The 13,737-nt window shown below is 43.0% G+C and overlaps 1 protein-coding gene across 1 annotated transcript in view; it reads left to right on the top strand.

Moving 5' to 3' along the window:
• The window catches only part of LOC139276752 (receptor-type tyrosine-protein phosphatase gamma-like), an 824,375-nt gene that overhangs the window by 741,824 nt on the left and 68,814 nt on the right, over positions 1-13,737 (top strand). Inside the window, exon 14 of the mRNA XM_070894762.1 lies at positions 3,890-3,981. Within this exon, the coding sequence (XP_070750863.1) occupies positions 3,890-3,981 (92 nt within the window). The remainder of the gene's footprint in view (positions 1-3,889; positions 3,982-13,737) is intronic.

Genomic DNA, 13,737 nt, shown 5'->3' with positions numbered 1-13,737 from the left:
GTTAGGCAGCGTATAATTATTTCAGCTATTCATTTCTGACCAAAGGTGAAGAATACTTTTTTCTCAACATTTTTATCGCCTTTCTACTCAAATGAAAAAAATACAGAAAACGCCTTCTTTCCATTGTTACACTTGCCCAGCAAAGATCTGCTGCAAACCTTAGAAACATAGGCCTTGATTTTAACTCTGGACAGGTTTGGGTGGGTGGGTAGCTGGTTGATTTTAAAAACTCACCCACTGCAGCTGAAAACAGAGCATTTCTTTTTTGTTTTATTCATTCTCAGTATATGGGTATTGCTGGCAAGGCCGGCATTTATTGCCCATCTCTAGTTGTCCAATGACTTACATTTTGAAGCGTAGTCGCTATTGTAATATGTAGAGTTAGCGGCAGCCAATTTGCGCACTGCAAGGTCCCACAAACAGCAACATGATACTGATCAGATAATCTGTTTTCATAATGTTGGGTGAGGGACGCCAAGGAGAACTCCCCTGCTCTTCAGGGGACTGGGGTTGCTGACCAAGCAGACTGCTTTATCCTCGATTAGATTCTTAAGTGTTGTTACAGCTGCACCCATCCAGGCAAGTGGGGAGAGTATTCCATCACACTCCTGATGTGTAGGTGGTGGAGAGGCTTGGGGAGCCAGGAGGTGAGCCATTCACCACAGAATAGCCAGCCTTTTAACTTCCGGGGCTCATTATAATCTTACGGTTGGGTTATCCATCTGCCTCGCTGATACAACAGGACTCTCGCCGACTTTGTCAGCACAGTTTCCACGGGTCAGCCAAAGGCCTGCTTAATACAGACAACAGCGACCATCTTGATGTAGCCTGCTTTGTCTGGGCCATATTGTAGGGAACTCCCAGATGGATCAAAGCAGCTGAACCTTTGCTTCAATATGCCAGTGGTATGCTATATGATTTTTCTGGTGGTCCCATTACTCTGTACCTGTTGTTCAGGCGTGATGGGGTTGCGGAGGCGTGACATCAGACATGTCCATAGGGGGATCTCTTATCCCTTGCAGCCATCCTTTGGAGTTCCTGGATGGGTGGATTAAGTGGGGTGGGGGGGGGGGGTGGATTTGTAGGATGAAGGTGTTGTGGCAGCAGTCTGCAAAACTGGCATAGACATGCATTATCCTTCTGTGGGGATCACACACCAGTTGCACATTGATGGAGTGGTAGCCCTTCCTGTCGACACAAACTCTGGTGCACTGATAGCTACATGAGTGCAGTAGATTATGTCCTACATGTGAGGGAAGACAGCCATTGGTGCAAATTTCAGAGCTCTCACATTCTGGGTGTTGGTAATGTCCTGGTTTGCTCTGGCAAGCAGGGCTTTGGTGAACTGCTTGATGCAGCTGTGCTGTGCAGACTGCTAGCTATCTCCTGTTACCGTCTAGTGGGAGCCTGAAGCGCAACAGTTAAAGGCGGCGGTGTCAACACCACCAAGAGTGCAACTACAGTGTGACCCGTTTACATAGCATTTTTGCATTATAATGTGGACACAGGAATTTCTAATGCAAGAGTGTGCTGACATAACATTTAATAGATTCTACCATAAAAAAGGGGAGGATAGCTCCATCAGGCAGCAGGTCCTGCTCCAGGAGGCTGCATAGTTCAGCAACAGCTTGGCTGGTAAAGTGCAAACTTCTGATGCAGTGTTCCATGAGATATCCAGGAAACTGACAACCTATGTACCTCATGGGCTGGGTAAGGCCGTCTACAAGCAGTTCCTCTTACCTGCAGTTTTCTAACAGTCCCAGCTACTGCTTGTCTTGGTTGTTGAGGCTGCAATTGCTGCTGCTCATCTTCCTCCGTTCAAAGGAATGAAGAAAAAGCAGCCTCCAAGATGAGCCATGAGTACTTAATCAACATAAATAAGGAGAGCAAAAATCAGAAATAATCGCCAAGCACAGAACTGCTTTGGTATCCATTAATGACAACAGCACACAGATCCTACCGATCTGAGTAGCTGCAGGTGAGTGCCCCTTTAAATAATGTTTCCCGTCATGTCAGTTTCTGAGGCCAGTTCCGCGAGGTCTTACTCAGTGGGTTGGCAGATAGACAGGACTTCCAACTTGTCCAATTAAAATAGCATCGGGGTCCCAATGATATCGATTGCAATTATTTATGAGGCACCCGCCTGTTTCAGGAAGATGCCTTTCATATGCATTTCAGTTAATCAGTTAAAATGGCAGTCGGCTGCCTCCGGTAGGAATGGAGCTATTTTTGATATTTTAACCGCTCACCTGCCCCATTCGTGATGAGCAGGTTGGGTTAAAATTGGGGCCTTACATTCCAAGGACTTTAATTATTTTTGACAGACCTTGTTGTGAACCCACACAACTGTTTGAGGTCAGTTTCCTGGCTAAAAACTAATGTGAACCATTCTCGTCTGTTTCTGTGATTGGGATTTAATTGGCTTCAAAGATGACCTTACTTAAAAAAAAATGTAATCTTACTAATGCCAACAGTTACTTTATTGTCACAGTTTCCATTACTGATCACATTTAATATCATCTATGCCGAACATCATCTTAGAAGGCAATGTCTGTAAATGCATTATAAATACCATAATTAATTAGATACTCACCCTGTAAAAGATTATTATTCAAATGCTTCCATTAAATCAATATAAATGTTAAGTTTGTTTTTTCAACTCAAAGTCAGAATAAAGTCAAATGTTGCTAATTAAAGTAGAAAATTAAGCTATTGAATCTGTGTGGGTTGTACTTGTGCAGTTATTCAGAATGCTGCAGTCACGCTAATCATATTTGCGATTGTTATAATTTATTTCTATATACACCGATAACCAAATATTTTAATATTCTGTGCGATAACAGAGTAAGACACCAATGAAAAATCAAAGCCTTTAGTTGCAGTTGAGTTATGGTGAGTGCCTTAATTAGCAGCCAGTAATTACCGCTCAGCAATTATACAGTGTGAGATCACCCTGTTAACAGACAGTGCATTGGAAAAGCATTAGGGGCATTTTTTTGTTTTCAGGGTGATAACAGTAAATTTACATGAATCATGAAACGGCAACATTCGGGCTGCATGCAGGTGCTCCCAAACGGTTTATTAAGAGCATCATTGCGGTGTAATAATCCTTTTGTTAGAAGCCCCTAATGAACACAGCAGTCCCTCCTCCTGTCACAAGAGCACAGAGAGGCTCATTTGATATTCAGTTCCAGCCCAAGGAAAGTCATTAAATCAGATGAGCAATGACGCTGGAGTTTTAGAGTCCAGCTTCAGTCAACATCACCATGCAAAGGCTGTTCACAGCTCTATGTGCTTTTCTTGTCCGTGCCTTCTCAATGATGACCAATTTGTGCTCGTTACTTTGCATCAAGTACAGGTAAAATATTGGGAGGTTTGTGGTGCCACACATCTTTTACTATCAGAAATTGTTTTGCTTGAATCATCCTTTGTGGTGTGATATTTTCATCCTCCTTGGGCCTCAGACTGCTTCTAAGGCCAGTTTGGAGCATATCTATTGATTTCTCTTTCTGAGTAGCTGTAATTCAGTTTTGTATTATTGCTCCATATGGCCTCAAAATGATAGGCAGAGAGCTTATATATTTTTTAAACTTTAACTTATTAAAAAAAACAAAGTGTGATTGTGCTAGGTTGGAAAACGAGTTGATATTGCCTCTGATGCACTTCCAAGAGCTGAAGAAGAATTTAGATTAACAGTCACTTTAATTCTTTGATGACTTTTTTCAAAGACCCATCAGAAACCTTTGAATGATTAACAATGAAGAGCAAATTTAAATGATGGCTGTATGCCAGGGATTTATTTACAAGCACCCACAATTTCTGAGACTTAAATTCTTGTCTGTGCATATCGTTTGCCAGAGAATAACCACATTGTTTATTTTCCTCTCAGAAAGTGTTTTCAGACAGCGCACTTCTATGTGGAGGATAGCAGTTCACCACGGGTGGTTCCTAATGAAAGCATTCCCATTATCCCAATTCCAGGTAAGTCAATTATTTATTTCTCAAGTTCGGGTTCATACTTACACAATGTAAGCAATATATGTAGCACACATACCCTTCAAAGTTAGTTTACAGTTTAGACATGATTGTACTGCGTACTTGCTAGGAAAACAGGTCTGTTGCACATTTACATTTTTGAATGTAATAACAAACTTAGGAATTTATTATATTTTGTACTAACTCAAAACATGAATTAGATGAAGTGTCTTTATTGTCTTATACTGAAAATACTGCATTACGATTAAATGTTTTAATTACTATGTTGGTCTTGCCAGAAGTGAGTGATTTGTGTATTTGCGAAAAACACAGGACCATTGATTTCATACAAAGTTTTAGTCAGAAATTCTAATGATGGTTTGCATTGAGCTATAATAACATTACTTAATCTGGTTGGTGCAGGGAGAGAGGGGGAAGGGCAGCTGATCCCAGAGATAGATGACAGATTTTGCCTAGACTTGATCCACAAGGGATGCAAGTAAGGTGCATATGTTTGTGTGTATTGAAATAAATGGTTACAACATAGGAAATAAAGTAAACTCATGATATTCTGAGCAAGGGGATTGTTTCAGATACCACTGTGTAGATTGTTACTGTGTTTTATACAGGAAATACATGGCAACTTGAAAATGTTGCTCTGATTTTGGACAAAAACATTGCTGGTGCAAAATGTGCAGATTCCTCAGTCATTAAATGTTATTTCATGGGTTCTAGTTTCTCCATAATTTTTATTACTGGGCTCTCATGCTCAGAGCCTAAATGTTGCTGATTTTCTTATCTGTCAAATGGCTGTCAGCAGGATGACAAGAGCATGTCACAAAACATTGATTTGATAGTAGGCTGTAAGAATGGAAGCATACATTTGTCACACTGTTACACATTGCTTTCGTCAGTGCCCTTTCACTGTAATGGCAGGAGCAATAAGGTTAAAGACCTGTATCTGTTAATCCTCAGATAAGAGATCAAATATTTCCCCAGTTGGTAGTTACACACTGCCTCTTAAGATCTGCTAGAATCCTATCTAGCAGCTAACTTTAAAGAATCTGCTTCTTATGATTTTATTTGCAGTGCCACTGTGAAGCGGAGGGGAATGCTTAATGTTTTATTACTCTGTGCAGTAGTTAAACAGGCCTGCCTGGATAAATTATCTTCATCGACCGCCTGTCACGGGTTTTCATTGGGTGCTGTTGATCACTGTCTTCTGTTCATTCACTTTGAATAATTGTCCCTGTCTGTCTATTGACAAGTGTACACATCAGGCCCAGAGAGGCAGATTGCAGATGAATATAAGGTTCACTTTGACAACAGGAGCCCATTGCACTATTATTGATGCAATTTTTTAGTTTTGTTTTGTTTTTAGTTTCCTACACAGTTACTTTGGTGCGCTCCTGATAATGAAATAACTTTATGATTTAGCTTTAACTTCATATAAATATTTTGCAAGTAAGCATAAATTGTGAGTTTCTTTTGACTAATAATTTCTTCGTAAGATTTTGATGAGAATAAACCAAAGGGCTTGCGTATGAACATGCAAAAATTATGGACAGGAAAATACCAGCTGGTTCATTGAGCCTGTCCCATACAGTTGTGATGCCTTAAGCATCATGATTCATAACACCCCCCACTTAATACTAACCAAACAGCCACATCTATTCAAAAGCTGGCAGTTTAAAATGTCTCTTAATGTTGCTACGGCAACTATTTCCTACTTTTGAATCATCTGGCCACACAGTTCATAGACATGGGCAAGTTCCCAATCTTGACCACGTGCTGTAGCAAAGCATCGAACAGAGATCAGATACTTTCCACAGGGACAGAGAAAGCAGTCACTTTGTGCAAGTGCATCTGTTTGACAGCATTGGCAGAGGCCTCAGAGAACCTGTTCTCCTAGTTGGCAAAATGCATTATGCAGGGTTATAAGTTCTGATTCTTGTGAATTTTATAGTCAATTTAACCATCGTGTGAAATTTGTTTGTGCCAAAAAACGGGTATGCAAGGAATGATCCCTGTGTCTGAATGCATAGGTACAAGGCATACCTTGGAGGCAAAATTCCTTCTTTTTATAGCCCCATTAGCACCTCCCAGGGGAGGCAAGACAATTTTCACCTGGGGGAGGGGGCGTTACCGCGTCCCGGGAAATTGCTCGGGAGTTTACGGAGACACTGCCATGGCAGCGCCACGCCTCACGGTTAGTGCCCCGGGCCGCCACACAACCGGCGATGATGTCAACGGCGTGCGCAGCAACCCCTCAATGTTCTTCGCCGACCCCTTAACTCCCCATGGGGGAAATGACCCCACGGGCCGCGAGTCTGGCGAGAGCGGATGTCAATGCCAGCTTTGCCGATCGTGAAGCTGGTGGACGTCCACTCCCGGTACGCTCCTTAAAGGGGAGGGCGCCTGGGCCCCCATCTTTTTTTGTCTGCTGACTCTTGGGTCAGGACTGCAATCATGCGGTCTGGCACTCTGTCTTGGATGCCGGGCTGCAGGCCCGGTCGCACGTTGTCCTAGTGGCCCAGTGGAGGCCATCAGAGGCTGTGCAGATTGCGCAGCGGCCCTCCCCTTTAATCGAAGGGGAGGGGCGTTGAAGCGTGTTAGCGCTATGCGGAGCATCTGCGTAACACTTCCTTCAGTGCCCCAGTAGCGCCCGGTAACCGCTCCCAAAGGAAGTGGAGCACGTAAGATTGCGCTCCACTTCTTTTGAGGGGCTGTAAGGGCAATTCCGGGCTGGGACTTCTGCGCCGGGTGCCAAAAGTCCCGGTCCCAGAAGGATACTGCCCCCAATCGGGATGCAGGGCAATTTTGCCCCCCTAATATTTGGCCTGGGACCTCATTATCCAATAACGCACAGCACCATCGAATTTTAAATAATGTTGAACTATTTTGTCAGCTGAGATGAGATGTTTCAGTTATGATGAGAGGCTTGAGAAATTAGGGCTTTTTCACTACAGCTGAGAAGGTTGGGGGTGACATGATAGTGAGGTCTTGAAGATTATGAAGGGTAAATTATGTTTGGGTAAATAGTCGGAGACTTTTTCCACTGGTTGACAAGGCAATAAGAAGAGGGCCCAAATTTAAGATAATTGCAAAAAGAATTAAACAGGAGCTACTTCTTTACACACATGGTGATTAGACTGTGGAATTCTTTGTCACAAACTATAGTTGAAGCAGAATCCTTAAATTATTTTAAAAGAAAATTCATTGCTTGATCAAGAGGAATAACAAAGGATAAGGGCGGGGGGGCGAGTAGGATTAGACTAAGTCGCTTTTGGCACTAAGTTGTGTAACAAACAATTTATTTCTGTGCTGTAATGTTCGATGATTCCAGCTTGCTTTGCATTATTATTTTCCGTCTGATTCATCCTTGAATATCTTTTTGACATTAGGTAAAATTCACAAACTTCCTGTGTTGATCATTCTTGACTATTCTACGACCCTTTGAAACCTAGTTGTGCTTACCCTAACAGCCAGGCACTTAGATTTATTTATTGTCAAATAATTTTCCTTGCAAAATGGTTTGAAGTGTTTTCCTGGCCTGTTGCAGAATTTGAACAATTATGTATAAGCTAACCCGAATTTTCCTTCTGAAATTCTCTGCTCCATTTGCAAATCATTGCCTCTTTTTGATTAGTTGAGTGTGATATTAGCAGCTAGAGAGATTTGGAACATTGAGCGCAATGGTAGACTGACCCTTTAGAAAAGAAGACAGAGCCTTGAATGTCACTGGCTGCATGTTCTAACCCAGCTTACTGCCTATCCGTTCTTTTTTTAAAAAAAAAGAACCGTTTTAACTAAAGATAATTTTGGTAGGGATGGTCTTTTCATTTTTCATTGTTTTTTGTTTGTGGAGGCCACCATGTTCTACACCTTTCCAACCGAGAGAATAGTTTGGAGATTACTCCTCGGCCTCGACCAATAGGATGTGCATGAAAGAAGTACACGGTGGTTGCTCTTCTAATTTTTCAATTCATTTCTGTGAGGCAGACCCTGGCTTCTTGAGAATTCTTCCATGCAACAGTGTACTTGAAATTGGAAAGATTTTCGGCTCCTGGTTGCCTCTGTTTTCCAGGCGGTATCAAGCCCGCCCCGCCGTCATTAACGCCCCAAAATCCTAAAAGCCAAAAATCCGGCCAGATGTGTGGGAAATTGCAGAAACAGAACCACATTCTGCCACTCTATTACTAAAGAGATAGCTCCAATATATTCCGCTTTATTTAAACTGCTTATTAAAATGAGCCAATATACAATGTAGTTGTTTTTAGCAATCCTAACTAATAAGGAAGCAACCTAGCAGCACAAGACAGCCATTTCAATCCAATGGGAGATGCAGTAAGGCCCCTGGCACCAGTACAAACACCTTTGCTAAGTTCCAGCGTGCTTGGTTACCTGGCACATTTGCATGCGTTTCAGAAATGGCCATTAAGTATTTTTTGTTAATGAAGCACTTTCTCCCCTTTCTAGATGTGTCACTAATTAGCATTTAAAGAAAATGTTTTTGTTCTGGTTAGCCAGTAAGTAGTCCAGTTTGCAGTGTTACCTGCATTTGTATCATTAGTAAATTATCCTGTAACCCACCACCTATGGGGCCCAATTTTGGCCATGACTTGCTCCAATTTTTTTGGAGTAAGTTGGTTTTTCTGGCGTAAGTTTAAAAAACTCCATTTTCCTCAATCAACGTGCTCCAGAGTAACTCAGTTAGGTACGACTTTTTTTAGTTCAGGTTTTTTTTTCAAAATGGGGCGTTCCCAGCAACTTAAGCCAGTTTTGACCATTTAGGCAATTCTGGCGAGCTAAAAGTTACTCCAAATCCACTTAGGTCAGCGTATATGGCCAACTCTGAAAAACCTTGCAGGCAGTTAGGAAATCGGTGCAGGTAAGTAAGCAAGGATCTGCATCCAAGCACTAAACATTGCAAATAAAAATTGAAATAACTCAATAAAAATTAACAACTCAGGTAAACAATTGGATAACAAATAAATAATTGTAGTAAATCCTACCTTGAATTGAACTCGGCTGGGGAAGGTAGCGGCCGGCCTGTACGGGAGGCCATTCGGCCTGGGAAAGGGACAGCCGGCAAAGACGCATCGAGAGGCTGCAGGGAAGGTGAAGGTAAGGGGGCGGGGGGGGGAGGTGGGGAGAGGCTGGGCTGGCTGGGCTCGGTAGAAACGTGGCAAAGTATCGAGAGGCTGAAGAGAAGGGTGGGGGGTGGAGGGAGTGGCTGGGCTGGGCTGGGCAGAAACGCGGCAAAGTATCGGGAGCCCGATTCTACTGCGCATGCGTGGTCAGTTGAAACTGCAGCTCTCTCACTCACCCACTGATCCGATTCTACTGCGCATGCGTGATCAGTTGAAACTGCAGCTCTCTCACTCACCCACTGATCCGATTCTACTGCGCATGCGCGATCACGGCAATCCCGATCCTACTGCGCATGTCCAGCGTCCCGGCACTGTTTCCAGTGCAGGACGCTGGCTCCGCCCACAGACCCAGTCGCCACGCCAGCAGCTAGAAGACCCGGGACAGCGGCCAAAATCGGCCCGAAGATTTTTGGCGCACTTCCAAGCGTGGAAAACTGGTGCACCTCTGGCAAGTACGCCAGAAATCTGTAGTGGCCAAAATTGAGCCCATGATGTTGTGCACCACAGCCTTGCCAGCCCAGCTACAGAACTGTTTGAAGGGAGTAATTCAACAAGCAGTCACAACCACCAATTGGAATTTGGCAGAACATTTATAAAGGATCTTGGACATCAATGGATGAAAATTGATAAACCGAACAGAAATACTAATCATGTTGTTTTGAATAGCACCATGTTGTTCAGCTTCATTGGGTCCACCTTGTGGATGTGTGCTCGCCTGTCTCTTGTAGTGGCCTCTTATTGCTTCTGAAATTTAGTGCTTCTGACTTTAATACAAGAATGCAACAACTTGCTGTTGGAAGGAATTGTAGCAAATTGCAACAACTTCACAACATCAGTCAGCAGTCCTTCCTTTCGGCATTGTACTGACCAAGGCTGGGAACTCAACATCGAGGGGTATTCAATATTCAGGAAGGATAGACAGAAAGGAAAAGGAGGTGGGATAGCGTTGCTGGTTAAAGAGGAGATTAACGCAATAGTAAGGAAGGACATTAGCTTGGATGTGGAATCTGTATGGGTAGAGCTGCGGAACACCAAAGGGCAGAAAACGCTAGTGGGAGTTGTGTACAGACCACCAAACAGTAGTAGTGAAGTTGGGGATGGCATCAAATAGGAAATTAGGGATGCGTGCAGTAAAGGTACAACAGTTATCATGGGTGACTTTAATCTACATATAGATTGGGTTAACCAAACTGGTAGCAATACAGTGGAGAAGGATTTCCTGGAGTGTATAAGGGATGGTTTTCCAGACCAATATGTCGAGGAACCAACTAGAGAGCAGACCATCCCAGACTGGGTGTTGTGTAATGAGAGAGGATTAATTAGCAATCTTGTTGCACGAGGCCCCTTGGGGAAGCGTGACCATAATATGGTAGAATTCTTCATTTAAGATGGAGAGTGACACAGTTAATTCAGAGACTAGGGTCCTGAACTTAAAGAAAGGTAACTTCGATGGTATGAGACGTGAATTGGGGAGGATCAACTGGCGAATGATACTGAAAGGGTTGACGGCAAACATTTAAAGGGCAAACATTTAAAGATCACATGGATGAACTTCAACAATTGTACATCCCTGACTGGCGTAAAAATAAAACGGGGAAGGTGGCTCAACCGTGGCTAACAAGGGAAATTAGGGATAGTGTTAAAACCAAGGAAGAGGCATATAAATTGGCCAGAAAAAGCAGCAAACCTGAGGACTAGGAGAAATTTAGAATTCAGCAGAGGAGGACAAAGGGTTTAATTAGGAGGGGGAAAATAGAGTATGAGAGTAAGCTTGCAGGGAACATAAAAACTGACTGCAAAAGCTTCTATACATAAGTGAAGAGAAAAAGATTAGTGAAGACAAATGTAGGTCCCTTGCAGTTAGAATCAGGTGAATTTATAATGGGAAACAAAGAAATGGCAGACCAATTGAACAAATACTTTGGTTCTGTCTTCATTAAGGAATACACAAATAACCTTCCGGAAATACTTGGGGACCGAGGGTCGAGCGAGAAAGAGGAACTGAAGGAAATCCTTATTCATCGGGAAATTGTGTTAGGGAAATTGATGGGATTGAAGGCCGATAAATCCGCAGGGCCTGATAGTCTGCATCCCAGAGTACTAAAAGAAGTGGCCCTAGAAATAGTGGATGCATTGGTGGTTATTTTCCAACATTCTATAGACTCTGGATCAGTTCCTATGGATTGGAGGGTAGCTAATGTAACCCCACTTTTAAAAAAAGAAGGGAGAGAGAAAATGGAATTATAGACCGGTTAGCCTGACATCGGTAGTGGGGAAAATGTTGGAATCAATTATTAAAGATGGAATAGCAGCACATTTGGAAAGCAGTGACAGGATTGGTCCAAGTCAGCATGGATTTATGAAAGGGAAATCATGCTTGACAAATCTTCTAGAATTTTTTGAGGATGTAACTAGTAGAGTGGACAAGGGAGAACCAGTGGATGTGGTGTATTTGGACTTTCAAAAGGCTTTTGAAAAGGTCTCACACAAGAGATTGGTTTGCAAAATTAAAGCACATGGTATTGGGGGTAATGTATTGATGTGGATAGAGAACTGGTTAGCAGACAGGAAGCAAAGAGTAGGAATAAACGGGTCCTTTTCAGAATGGCAGGCAGTGACTAGTGGAGTGCCGCAGGGCTCAGTGCTGGGACCCCAGCTACTTACAATATACATCAATGATTTAGACAAAGGAATTGAATGTAATATCTCCAAGTTTGCAGATGACACTAAGCTGAGTGGCAGTGTGAGCTGTGAGGAGGATGCTAAGAGGCTGCAGGGTGACTTGAACAGGTTAGGTGAGTGAGCAGAGGCATGGCAGATGCAGTATAATTAAGATAAATATGAGGTTATCCACTTTGGTGGAAAAAACAGGAAGGCAGAATGTTATCTGAATGGTGACAGATTAGGAAAAGGGGAGATGCAACGATACCTGGGTGTCATGGTACATCAGTCATTGAAAGTTGGCATGCAGGTACTGCAGGCGGTGAAGAAGGCAAATGGCATGTTGGCCTTCATAGCGAGAGGATTTGAGTATAGGAGCAGAGAGGTCTTACTGCAGTTGTACAAGGCCTTGGTGAGGCCACACCTTGAATATTGTGTACAGTTTTGGTCTCCTAATCTGAGGAAGGATCTTCTTGCTATTGAGGGAGTGCAGCGAAGGTTCACCAGACTGATTCCCGGGATGGCAGGACTGACATATGAAGAAAGACTGGATCGACTAGGCTTATATTCACTGGAATTTAGAAGAATGAGAGGGGATCTCATAGAAGCATATAAAATTCTGACGGGATTGGACAGGTTAGATGCAGGAAGAATGTTCCCGATGTTGGGGAAGTCCAGAACCATGGGTCACAGTCGAAGGATAAGGGGTAAGCCATTTAGGACTGAGATGAGGTGAAACTTCTTCACTCAGAGAATTGTGAACCTGTGGAATTCTCTACCACAGAAAGTTGTTGAGGCCAGTTCGTTAGATATATTCAGAAGGGAGTTTGATGTGGTCCTTACGGCTAAAGGGATCAAGGGGTATTGAGAGAAAGCAGGAATGGGGTACTGAAGTTGCAAGATCAGCCATGATCATATTGAATGATGGTGCAGGCTCGAAGGGCAGAATGGCCTACTCCTGCGCCTATTTTCTATGTTTCTATGTTTCAGAACTCCCTCTTGTGTAATAGAGCTACGAGGAGCCGGCTAAACAAATTTGCTGCAAGCGAGGAAATTTCAACCACGCCTAGCAGAGAATACTATGTACTCCTAACACTCAGAGGCTCTTACAATAATTATTGAGGGAATCCTCCTGTTCTGACTAGTCTGAAGACTGCACTAACTAATTGAACTTTCTCAGCAGATGTATTAACATTGGGCCTGAGATTCCGATTGAGCTCTTCCCGTGGGCAAACGAGTGAAATAGGGAGAAAAGATGCGCACTTACCTGTTGCTGCTGTGCCCGTTGGAACTTCCGAGCCTGAGGCCTCTGGTGACTGCGCGTCGCAGCGCGTGCACGTGGGGACGTGCGCAGGCCGGGAGCTGGAGACAGCAGCCAATCAGGTTAGTATATTTTCTCATTCAAAGTAATAAGAGTTCCGTAAGTCCGGAACTCCTATTACTATGAATGAGAAACATCCACTAAACACCCAAAACACAAAAAAAAATAGAAAATAAACGACATATTTAACATTCATTTAAATTAAAGTTCTAATTAAAAAAATATATTTTCCCGACTTTTTAAAAAAGCCTTAAAATAAACTTGCCGTAGTGGAGAGGGTTTTTAAAAATAAAATGTGTTTTTATAACTTTATTGTAAAATGTTTCTGTGTATTTTTAAATACTTGCGCCTGTAAAAGTAGGCTATACGCCTGCTTTTTCAGGCGCAAGATTTTAAAGGACATTTGCAGGACAAGATATTCGTAAATATCGGAAATCTTGCCCTGCAAGTGTCCTCGCTCCCGAGATACGGAGGATCTGTCAAGCCAGAAACTTGACAGATCAGAAAAGCCGCTTTTCAGCGCATGCGCATTGTGCGCTGAAACCCGGCTTTTCCGATGCCTTCCCAGGTCCGTAGAAACTTTGTACGGACCCGGGACATTGGAATTTCAGGGCCAATACGTTATGC

Source organism: Pristiophorus japonicus, chromosome 12 (genome assembly GCF_044704955.1).
Source record: "Pristiophorus japonicus isolate sPriJap1 chromosome 12, sPriJap1.hap1, whole genome shotgun sequence".
Classification (NCBI taxonomy): domain Eukaryota; kingdom Metazoa; phylum Chordata; class Chondrichthyes; family Pristiophoridae; genus Pristiophorus; species Pristiophorus japonicus.
The sequence above is the reverse complement of the archived record's forward strand: the minus strand, read 5'-3'. Positions and strand labels throughout refer to the sequence as shown.